Genomic DNA, 11,914 nt, shown 5'->3' on the forward strand with positions numbered 1-11,914 from the left:
CTAAGGACTGACTCTGGGACTAAACACCTCCCTCTGCAACTGGATCCTAGACTTCTTGATGAGTCGCCCCCTGGTGGTAAGAGTAGGCAACAACACGTCCGCCATGCTGATCCTTAACACTGGGGCCCCTCAAGGGTGTGTACTTAGTCCCCTCCTGTATTCCCTGTTCACCCACGACTGCGTGGCCAAACGACTCCAACGCCATCATTAAGTTTGCTGACGACACAACATTGGTAGGCCTGATCACCGACAACGATGAGACGGTCTATAGGGAGGAAGTCAAAGAACTGGCAGTGTGGTGCCAGGACAACAACCTCTCCCTCAATGTGAGCAAGACAAAGGAGCTGATCGTGGACTACAGGAAAAGACGGGACGAACAGGCGCCCATTAACATCGACGGGGCTGTAGTGGAGCGGGTCATGAGTTTCAAGTTCCTTGGTGTCCACATGACCAACGAACTATCACGGTCCAAACATACCAATACAGTCATGAAGAGGGCACGACAAAACCTTTTCCCCCGTAGGATACTGAAAAGATTTGGCATGGGTCCTCAGATCCTCAAAAGGTTCTACAGCTGCACCATTGAGAGCATCCTGACCGGTTGCATCGCTGCCTGGTATGGCAACTGCTCGACATCTGACCATAAGGCCCTACAGAGGGTAGTGCGAACAGCCCAGTACATCACTGGGGCCAAGCTTCCTGCCATCCAGGACCTATATAATAGGCAGTGTCAGAGGAAAGCCCATAAAATTGTCAGAGACTCCAGTCACCCAAGTTATAGCCTGTTTTCTCTGCTACCACGTGGCAAGCGGTACCGGAGCGCCACGTCTAGGACCAAAAGGCTCCTCAACAGCTTCTACACCCAAGCCATTAGACTGCTGAAAATTTCATAAAAATCACCACCTGACAATTTACATTGACACCCTGGAATTAATCTCACTTCCCTGGCATATACTACATTAGGAATCATTATGCAATGGGGCATCTCTAATTAGCATTAATTACTGCATTGCAGTGGAGACAAAGAATATTGTTTTAATGTAATTTATGCATTTACATTTAGAATACCAACAGAATGCCACTGAAGGGAACCATGCCATCCAATTATCAATGTCAATTTATTTCTCCATTACAATTGAGGACCATCAGAAAGTGAAAATAATCCTGAAACTATTTAGGGGTACATCCATTGTGAAAATAGTTTCTCGATATGGATTTTATTATTAAAACAGTATTGTAATGTGAAATATATAATTAGAATAACGATAGATGTGTTGGTAGAGTATACTCATTTAATTTAACCTACCTCGTGTTTGTCTGAAGCGCTGCGCTGTTTCCTTGTTGAAGTGCTGGTGTGAATTATGCATGAGGGAAATTAGTCTACGTGTCATCAAGGAATATTTATAATATGACAGGAATAACCAAAGTTATTCATTATCGCTGTGGTGAATTACGTCATGAATGTATTTTGTTACTAAAAGTAGAAATTATGGCACAAGTTATTGAAGTGTGTGTGTTTATGTAAAACCGTTGTTTATGATATGTCCATGGGAAATTACGCATATCATGATGGAACATTCCTAGTTGAAGGAGGGTGGGTATAATTTGTGGAACGTTCCAACAGGAATCTGTCCCAAAAACATCGTAAAGTACAAGGAGGCCAACAAACAACGTATACAAAGTAGCATGATCAATTCACCTAGTTAACTAAATGCCGAATAGGCATCAACTCACCACGTAGCTTATTCTTAATGTTTGTCCATAGGCTACCAGAGTGAGGACAGACATTTTTCGGAATAAACGTGGTAAGTGAAAAACGTAATTAAATTGCCAACTCCCTACCCGGTATCTTAATCTGCCGCTTTACAATTTTGTATGCGTTGTTTGTTGGCAACCTTGTTCTTTACGACGTTTTTGGAACAGATTCCTGTTGTAACGTTCCACAAATTATGCCCATCCGCTGAAGGGTGTTCCTGGAAAGAGTATTTAGGTGCTCAGTTGGCCTTTGCCTTGGGGAGAGCAGGTTGGCTAGAGTAGAACTACACCAGAGTTTGTTATATGTTTGATGTATTCAAATCTTTGTCAACTTTATTTGCTATACAAAGTTGATTGGCCAATTAGTCCTACACCTGTTAATATTGTAAATAAAAGCCTCTAAGGGAGGTGAGCACCAGAACATTCTGTCTGTCAATTTACTGTCCGATCCGCTCTTTTGGTTACTGCTTCACAAAAATCAACTTTTGATGTGGCATTTGGGCGGCAGGTAGCCTAGTGGTTAGAGCGTTGGGCAGTAACCGAAAGGTTGCTCGATCGAATCCCCGAGTTTACAAGGTAAAAATGTCGTTCTGCCCCTGAACAATGCAGTTAACCCACCGCCATTGTAAATAAGAATTTGTTCTTAACTGACTTGCCTAGTTAAAAGATTTTAAAAATGTCAACCTTTTTCATCTAAATATGAGTGGTGCCATGTAGAACACTAGTTTGACACTCCGTGCGTGCACACCTGTACAACTCGAATTATTGACTATCTATCATCCAATGACTATAATCTCAGTAAAAAGCGCTTCGCGACCCAGATTTGGTCCCGTTTTCCTCGCGCTCCAGAGATTTTATTCTCATCAGTAATTTGCGCAAGCATGTTCAGTCATCAGTGTTGTTTCTGCGTGTTTTGTTGCATTTACGTTTTGAACGTAGCCGCATCCATTTACAATTTACGTACGTACCATAGAGATGATATAAGATATTTATCTGTGCTATTATAGCGTCTGTGACACTGGCATACATATAGATTTGTCCTGTTTGATGTTCAATTAATTACAACTTTTTTAAGCCCACGTTATTTATAGAAATCTGTTAGCGGTATTTTGCGTAGAGGGCACATTAACTGTACCCCCCTTATTCTCCTTAAGTGGTTCATTCCAAGGTGCACCATGGAGCAAAGTAGAGTGATACACACAGTTTTTGATTTTAGCTGGGCAGGACTCGCAGAAGTTGTTTGGAAATACATTTGATCAAGCTATGCACATTGATTCTTTTTTTTCTCTCTGTAATACTAGCCACCTAGCAATTTTATGAAGTTGGCATTAGCTAGCCAGTTTCTGTAGATACCCATTCTCATAACTAGCTGCCGAGCCATTTCATGCTATCAGTCAAGGTTGAGTAGCTTGTCGAACTATCTTAACTGGCAAGGTTGCTAGACTTTAGAAAAGCAAGAAATTACTAAAATGTACTGAATAAGACTAATCTTTTACCCAGATTTTTTTTGCAGAGAAGCATATTTAGTTTCTTAAAAAAATAGAATTTAAAAGCCAGGAGGATGCAGACTGCTCTAGAGGTCAGTTTAGATAGGCATCCCACAAACTGTGCATGTAATATCCTAGGTATGTTTGTGAAGTATATTGAGATGTGTGATTTACAGTAGTCAGAATGAAGCAATTATTAAAATGACAATTGAAGAGGTATGCTCAGTGGTGGGAAAAGCACTAAACTGTCATAGGAGTAAAAGTAAAGATACCTTAATAGAAAATGACTCAAGTAAAAGTGAGTCACATAGCAAAATACTACTGAAGTGATTAGGCCTGGCCCGCAGCCAGCGTTCCAATTTATCCCAAAGGTGTTTGATGGGGTTGAGGTCAGGGCTCTGTGCAGGCCAGTCAAATTCTTCCACAATGATCTCGACAAACCATTTCTGTATGGACATCGCTTTGTGCATGGGGGCATTGTCATGTTGAAACAGGAAAGGGCCTTCCCTAAACTGTTAACACAAAGTTGAAAGCGCAGAGTCGTCTAGAATGTCCCTTCACTGGAACTAAGGGGCCTAGCCTGAACCATAAAAAACAGCCCCAGACCATTATTCCTCCTACACCAAACTTTATAGTTGGCACTACGCATTGGGGCATATAGCGTTCTCCTGGTATCCACCAAACCCAGATTCATCTGTCGGATTCCCAGATGGTGAAGCGTGATTCATCACTCCAGAGAACGCGGTTCCACTGCTCCAGAGTCCAATGGCGGTGAGCTTTACACCACTCCAGCCGACGCTTGGCATTGCGCATGGTGATCTTAGGCTTGTGTGAGGCTGCTCCGCCATGGAAACCCATTTTATGAAGCTTCCAGAGGCAGTCAAGTGTAATGCAGTTCAGCACTCAGCGGTCCGGTTCTGTGAGCTTGTGTGGCCTACCACTTCCTAGAAGTCTCCACAATAAAAGCACTTACAGTTGACCGGGGCAGCTCTAGCAGGGCAGAAATTTAACTAAATTACTTGTTGGAAAGGTGGTATCCTATGACAGTGCCACGCTGAAAGTCACTGAGCTCTTCAATAAGGCCATTCTACTGCCAATGTTTGTCTATGGAGATTGCATGGCTGTGTGCTCGATTATATACACACCTGTCAGTAACGGGTGTAGCTGAAATAGCCAAATCCACTCATTTGAAGGGGTGTCCACATACTTTTGTATATACAGTGCCCTTGGAAATTATTCAGACAGACTTTTTTCACATTTTGTTAGGTTACAGCCTTATTCTAAAATGTATTAAAAAATAAAAATCCTCAATCTACCCACAATACCATATAATGACAAAGCAAAAACATTTTTTTTTAAAAGCTAATTTATTACAAATAAACTGAAATAACATTTACTCGGTACTTTGTTGAAGCACCGTTGGCAGCGAATACAGCCTCAAGTCTTCTTGGGTATGATACTACAAGCTCACCTGTATTTGGGGAGTTTCTCCAATTCTTCTCTGCAGATCCTCTCAAGCTTTGTCAGGTTGGATGGGGAGCGTTGCTGCACAGCTATTTTCAGTTCTCTCCAGAGATGTTTGATCAGGTTCAAGTCCGGCCTCTGGCTGGGATACTCAAGGACATTCAGAGACTTGTCCCAAAGCTACTCCTGTGTTGACTTAGCTGTGTGCTTAGGGTTGTTGTCCTGTTGGAAGGTGAAACTTCACCCCAGTCTGACGTCCGGAGCGCTCTAGAGCAGATTTTCATTAAGTATCTCGGTACTTTGCTCTATTCATCTTTGCCTCAATCCTGACTTGTTTCACAGTCCCTGCCGCTGAAAACATCCCCACAACATGATTCTGCCACCATGTTTCACTGTTGGGGTGGTGCCAGGTTTCCTCCAGATGTGACGGTTGGCATTCAGGCCAAGGAGTTCAATCTTGGTTTCATCAGACCAGAGAATTGTGTTTCTTGTGGTCTGGGAGTCTGTAGGTGCGTTTTGGCAAACTACAAGCGGGCTGTCATGTGCCCTTTACTGAGGAGTGGCAGCAGTCTGGCCACTCTACCATAAAATCCTGATTGGTTGAGTTCTGCAGAGATGGTTGTTCTTCTGGAAGGTTCTCCAATCTCCACAGAGTAACTCTGGAGCTCTGTCAGAGTGACTATCGGGTTCTTGGTCACCTCCCTGACCAAGGTCCTTCTCCCCCAATTGCTCAGTTAGGCCAGGTGGCCAGCTCTAGGAAGAGTCTTGGTGGTTCCAAACTGCTTCCATTTAATAATGGATGGCACTGTGTTCTTAGGGACCGTCAATGCTTCAGAAATGTTGGTACCCTTCCCCCAGATCTGTGCCTCAGCACAATCCTGTCTCGGCGCTCTACGGACAATTCCATCAACGTCATGGCTTGATTTTTGATCTGACATGCGCTGTCAACTGTGGGACATTATATAGACAGGTGTGTGCCTGTCCAAAGCATGACCAATCAATTGAATTTACCACAGGTGGACTCCAATCAAGTTGTCGAAACATCTAAAGGATGTTCAATGGAAACAGGATGCACCTGAGCTCAATTTTGAGTCTCATAGTAAAGGGTCTGAATACGTATGTAAATAAATTATTTTTATTTTATTTGTATTAATTTGCACACAAAAAAAAAAAATCCTGTTTCGCTTTGTCATTGTGTGGTATTGTGTGTCGATTTTTGAGGATTTTTTAAAATCAATTTAAATCCCCCCCTTGCCCTACACTTCGTGCCCTCTAAAATAATGGTTGCACGACACCCCTGTGTGACAGCAATAGCCAGCTCCATTTTAAAGTAGTCAATTGTATTCTTCATCATTGGCTGATTGCTCCCAACTCAGAAATTCCCACCCAGTTGACTACTTTAAAATGGTGGAAGCCGTCATTGGCAAGCTCTGTGCTATACTGGGTTAAATCCATGATGAGTCTTCTATCTATCTCTATGGTTCTTACGCGCATAGTCACTCAATTTCTGCAGTTCCGTGCTGGCGCAGCGCGTCCTTCCGCTTATGCTCGTCCTCAGGCAAACGACACACAAAGTGTATTATTCTTTTTGCACTGCTTGACATTCATCGGAGACTTTCTCAAGGGGACAACATATTCTACCACAGGTAAGAAACATATTTTTTGAGAATCAGATCCGTTTCCGAAATATTGCATAACGTTTAACCAAGATGCCTGCGCGCTCACGGTTTTAGCAAAAGCTCGAGTTCGTCATTTCAGGAGTGTTCATGGCTGCTCGGGCTTTTTCCGTGCTAGTGTGACAGGCGCTTCCTCGCGTGCTTGTGGTTAGTCGGATAGGCAGCCCTCTCTCCCTCCGTTCATAATGAGACGGATAGTGTTATTGTCATTTACATCGACATAAATTAGTTTTAGTACCGTCGTAAAAATCGTAAGATAAACATCATAGTCATGCTCTGTTGTATACAATACGAATGTAAGCCCAGATGGATGCAAACAATAGCCAACTAAAGGTTAGCATCGAGGCTAGCTAACCAGTTAGCTACTCTCCCCCAAATCTAAAGCTATTTTGCTAGCTTTGTAATCTGTTTAACGTTACTGAATGCATGCAAGCTAGTTAGCTAGCTCGCAAATGGGATGTAATTGCTATTAAGTAAACTTGCATAATGTGACGTGTTTATCATGTGCACCGTTATAGAATTGTATTTTTTTCTGGGTTGAAAATGATCAGTCATACAATTGCCCATCAATTGAATCTGCCTAGATGAAATGTACCCAAACAACATTCATCCACCACAAACCTTGATTGATATTGTTTCGTTAAAAAAAAGCGAAAACCATTCAATGAAATGATTCAACAATATGCCTCGTATATTTCCCTCTGGTCATGTGATGCATGTCAGGAGGGGATATTAAAAGCTTGCTAAGTGATAGCATAAATAGGCTACGATCACAGTAATGCCCTCTTATCCCAGACATATGTACACAGATTACTACATTTATTAGGTCGATATGATAATAAATGCTGAAAAAAAGTATGGCCTTTTCAGTCATTATTCTGCCCTCGAGCAATTATGGTGTCATCCAAAGGAACAACATATCGGGCCATGGCACACAGTGCATGAGTATAGGCCTACAGCCGTATACTTATTTCTCCATGGTTCAGAGTGAAGTGTGTAAACGACATCTAATAACATTCTTTCTAATTTGTTCCAGAATATCAGTCCACAATGTCAGAAACAGTGAAGTACATGGATGACGAACACAAGACCATCTTCCTGAAAATACTAAATGAGCAACGGTTGGAGGGTGAACACTGCGACATTGCAGTGGTCGTTGAAGACGTAAAGTTCAGGGCCCACCGCTGCGTGTTAGCGGCGTGCAGCAACTACTTCAAAAAGCTGTTCAAGAAACATGAAGTCGACAACTCCTCAGTCATAGAAATTGACTTCATCCGCTCAGACATCTTCGAGGAGGTGTTGAACTACATGTACACAGCCAAGATTACTGTGAAGAAAAAGGATGTGAATTTGCTGATGTCTTCGGGCCAGATACTCGGAATCCGATTTCTGGACAAACTCTGTTCACAGAAGCGTGATATGTCCACTGAAGAAAATAATGTCCATAATGCCAAACCATTTCCCTATGATATTGTCAAAATGGCTCTCCCTACTGATGACCCTACATTGGGCCAGGAGAACGACGTGCAGGTGCTAGGTGACCATGATGACACTCCCACTGACGACCTTGTGGAAGAGCCGACGGCCAATCACGACTTGGACAAATCGCCAAACACGGCGTTGAGAGTGCAGGAGGCCATTCTCAAAGAGCTGGCCAATGAGGACGTGCACAAGGTGAGCTGCTACGACCAGGACGTGGAGCCCATGGACACGGAGCCAAAAGACCTGGCGGGTCACGCCACCACCACACTGACGTTCGCTGACAGCATCGGCGAGGTGAAGGACGAGCAGCCCCCTGGGTGGTCCACATCCACGACGGACATGAAGTTCGAGTACCTCCTCTACGGCCACCGCGAACAGCTCGCCTGCCAGATCTGTGGAAAGACCTTCATCGACGAGAACCGTTTGAGGAAACACGAAAAGCTGCACTCGGCAGAACGTCCATTCATCTGTGAGATCTGCAGCAAAGCCTTCACTACACAGGCCCACCTAAAGGAGCACCTGAAGATCCACACAGGCTTCAAGCCCTACCGCTGCGATGTATGTGGCAAGTCCTTCATTCGAGCACCCGACCTTAAAAAGCACGAGCGGGTCCACAGCAACGAGCGTCCCTTCGGCTGCCAGATGTGCGACAAGGCCTTCAAGCACAAGTCCCACCTGAAGGACCACGAGAGGCGCCACAGGGGCGAGAAGCCCTTCGTCTGCGGCTCGTGCACCAAGGCCTTTGCCAAAGCTTCGGATCTAAAGAGACATGAGAACAACATGCACAGCGAGAGGAAGCAGATGCCGCCCAGCTCCCTGCAAACTGAGACTGAACAGCTGCAGGCAGCAGCCATGGCCGCTGAGGCCGAGCAACAACTGGAGTCCATAGCGTGCTCATAGCACACAACATTTGTACCTCACTTGTCATAGACAATATGAGAAGAATCTGAGTTTTTCGATTATGTTTCATTTTGTATTTTCTTTCGGGAGGCCTAAATACTCCAATAATTACATAGATTTGATGTTGAGAATTTTTCTTGAGGATGTAGTGGAGTAAGATCAGATTTGAATGCGTTCATATATTTTCAGACTTATTTCATGTAATTTAGGTTTTCTTGCACTGTTCTGTGGTATGACATCTTTTTCTTGATTTATATTGTAAATGGTTAAAATATTTTGTTTTGGTAGGAATGATCATACCAAATGTGTTTGTGTAAATTTTATGGCAGCCTTATGGACAAAAATGCTCTGACTACTGCCTCTACCTGGTTTTGGTTGTCAATATATTAGTGCTGTTATACAGTACTGGTTTTATAATGAAAACTGGAAATAAAATGTTTGATTTGTAAAATGTATGAAAAAGAATGGTTACAAACTACTACATGTTTGACGGTTAAATATTCCATTGTGTTACACACACACACACACACACACAACTCTTAGTGTAATTGACATGTACATTTAGCACATCAAAATATGTGTTGCTTTAATAAAAAATGCTACCCTCAACTGCCAACAAATCATATCTTTGCATTATTTTGGGAAATAAATTGTAGCTGTATTAGCAGAAAATAGTAGGTGTTTATTAATGGGGTTTCTCTGTCTTTCTCTCGCAGGATGCATCACCACCTTCTGGAAGAAGTACATTTTTCTTCTAATGCTGAAATTATTCACACCAAAAGTAAAGTAACTTCAATGTAAACAGAGAGTAAGATGTTGGTGATGAGGTGTTCTTTATTTGCAATGACATTGACTTAAACAACAATATATCTGCCAAGGAAAAGGAATCTGATGGGAGAAAAGTGATACAGGAAATGTTTTAGCTTGAATACTTTGTGATTGGTGATGTTGCTTCCCTTATGTCATTTCTCGCCCGTTGCCATGTCAATGTAGCGCAAATCTAAAAGTAGCAAAAAAGGGAAAGGATACTTTTTTTTAACCAAAAATACGTTTGTAAACTAACAGGTGAACAACATTAATTTTCAAGTTCCACAGTAAAAATTCTTCATACTCTGTGTATGGTTGTTGCTATTCTCAAGTGCAGTGGTTCCCAAACTGTGGGGCGTGCCCCCTAGAGGGTGCGCATTTCTTTTAAGGATCGCAGTCCGGCTTTCAAACTCACTCTTGAATGTTGTAATATTAGAATGCACAAAGAGCAATTTCAAAATTGGTCAGTGCATCAACAGTTTTTCTCTTATCATGTAAGTCATTGCATACCTTAGCTATTTGTTGCTTGTCAGTAATGTCCAGATCCACTAGCCCATGTCAGCTAAAGCTTTTTAGCCCATAGATTTTATTGTCGTGTTTGAGCCATTTGAATCACATGAATACGCATTAGACATGGCAAAATTAATATAATTGCAGGAAATATGCTTTAAACCTGCAAGAATGTCTCTCTACCAACAAGAGGGGTGTGATCAGTTTGTGTCATGAACAGTGCTTGTGCCCATAGGTATAGAGGTGGAACTCTTTTTAAAAACATCTGTTGCTGTCCACTAAATACACTGAACAAAAATATAAATGCAACATGTAAAGTTTTGATCCCATGTTTCATGAGCTGAAATCAAAGATCCCAGAAATTGTACATATGCACAAAAAGCATATATATCACAAATTTTGTGCACAATTGTTTTACATTCCTTTTAGGGAGCGTTAATCCTTTGCCAAGGTAATCCATCCACTTGACAGGTGTGGTTAATAAAGAGGCTGATTAAACCGCATGGTTATTACACAGGTGCACCTTGTGCTGGGGACAAAAGGCCACTCTAAAATGTGCTGTTTTATTACACAACACAATGCCACAGATGTTTTGAGGGTATGTGCAATTGACATGCTGACTGCAGGAATGTCCACCAGAGCTGTTTCCAGAGAATGAAATGTTCTTAAACAAACCTGAAAATGTCCCAGTTTTTTATGGCCTGCATACTCACCAGACATGTCACCCATTGAGCATATTTGGGATGCTCTGGATCGACGTGTACGTCGACAGCGTGTTCCAGTTCCTGACAATATCCAGAAACTTCGTACAGCCATTAAAGAGGAGTGGGACAACATTCCACAGGCCACAATCAACAGTCTGATCAACTCTATGTGAAGGAGATGTCATGCTGCATGAGGCAAATGGTGGTCATACTGACTGGTTTTATGATCCACACCACCACCTTTTTTTTAAAGGTATCTATGACCAACAGATGCATATCTGTATTCCCAGTCATGTGAAATCCATAGTTTACGGCCTAATGAATTGATTTCAATTGACTGATTTCCTTATATCAACTATAGCTCAATAAAATCTTTGAAATTGTTCAGTAAAGTCATTCCAAAAGTCTCTTTTATTTAATTTTCTCTGTAGTTCCAAAAGCAACTCTAATATGGTATAATACAGATAACAATAAAACAAGAAACTGATGTGAAAAAGGGAAATACCAAAAATGTGAATCATTTTCTTCTATCTAGTTAGTTAACTAGAAGAAGGATTCTTGCTAGCTAACTAGCCACACATTGTCAATGAAAAGGGGTAACATTAGCTAGCTAGCTACATTAGCTAGATCTGGCCTGGCATCTAGAGATGTGTTGTATTTGTCTTTATTGTGTCTATCTCTTGAGTTGGATTTAAACCTGCATAAACATTTTATGGCTTTCTGTGCTGTAACCAAATTGTGATATGCTTATTGTCCGGTGGGAAGCAGGTCATTTCAACAATGGGAAGAAATGAACAACGTTGACGCACAAAGGTCCACTCTTCCCACCAGAACACAAACCATTACCTAATAATGTGGCGTAAGCCTAGTTTTACGCCAAGATGCTGGACCATGAGTACACAACAAAGAGTGCCTTCCAACATAACTTCATTACAGACTAGAGAGAGGTTAGTATCACTGATTTTAATTTAAAAAACAGCCTGAGACTGATTAAACAGGAAATGACAGCAGAGAAGAGGGAGCAGATGAAGAAGCTGTCAGTTTGATTTCACGCACATCAAGAAATCATTTCTGGAGAAGTCGGAGGAGAAGAAAGCCATGACAAAAGAACAAACAGGTAACTGATTAC

At 42.1% G+C, this 11,914-nt stretch overlaps 1 protein-coding gene across 3 annotated transcripts; it reads left to right on the top strand.

The window, feature by feature from the left end:
- The first annotated feature begins 1,658 nt into the window (after nt 1-1,658).
- On the top strand, nt 1,659-9,384 carry zbtb14 (zinc finger and BTB domain containing 14). 3 transcript variants are annotated; one of them, XM_036944018.1, is made up of 2 exons: nt 1,659-1,805; nt 7,419-9,384. In XM_036944018.1, the coding sequence occupies exon 2, from the start codon at nt 7,433-7,435 to the stop codon at nt 8,762-8,764; it is 1,332 nt and encodes a 443-aa protein (XP_036799913.1). In that variant the 5' UTR covers nt 1,659-1,805; nt 7,419-7,432; the 3' UTR covers nt 8,765-9,384. The 3 variants fall into 3 exon arrangements, with proteins under 3 accessions (XP_036799913.1, XP_021418284.1, XP_021418285.1); XM_021562609.2 differs by lacking the exon at nt 1,659-1,805 and adding an exon at nt 6,090-6,352; XM_021562610.2 differs by lacking the exon at nt 1,659-1,805 and adding an exon at nt 6,387-6,715.
- Nucleotides 9,385-11,914: the final 2,530 nt, after the last annotated feature.

This window comes from Oncorhynchus mykiss, chromosome 15, assembly GCF_013265735.2.
Source record: "Oncorhynchus mykiss isolate Arlee chromosome 15, USDA_OmykA_1.1, whole genome shotgun sequence".
Classification (NCBI taxonomy): domain Eukaryota; kingdom Metazoa; phylum Chordata; class Actinopteri; order Salmoniformes; family Salmonidae; genus Oncorhynchus; species Oncorhynchus mykiss.

Bases quoted from the DNA above. Each gene is read 5' to 3' on its own strand.
- zbtb14 (XM_021562609.2), top strand. From the start codon at position 6,160: ATGATGAGTCTTCTATCTATCTCTATGGTTCTTACGCGCATAGTCACT. The intron at 6,353-7,418 runs GTAAGAAACATA...AATTTGTTCCAG, and splicing joins GACAACATATTCTACCACAG to AATATCAGTCCACAATGTCA.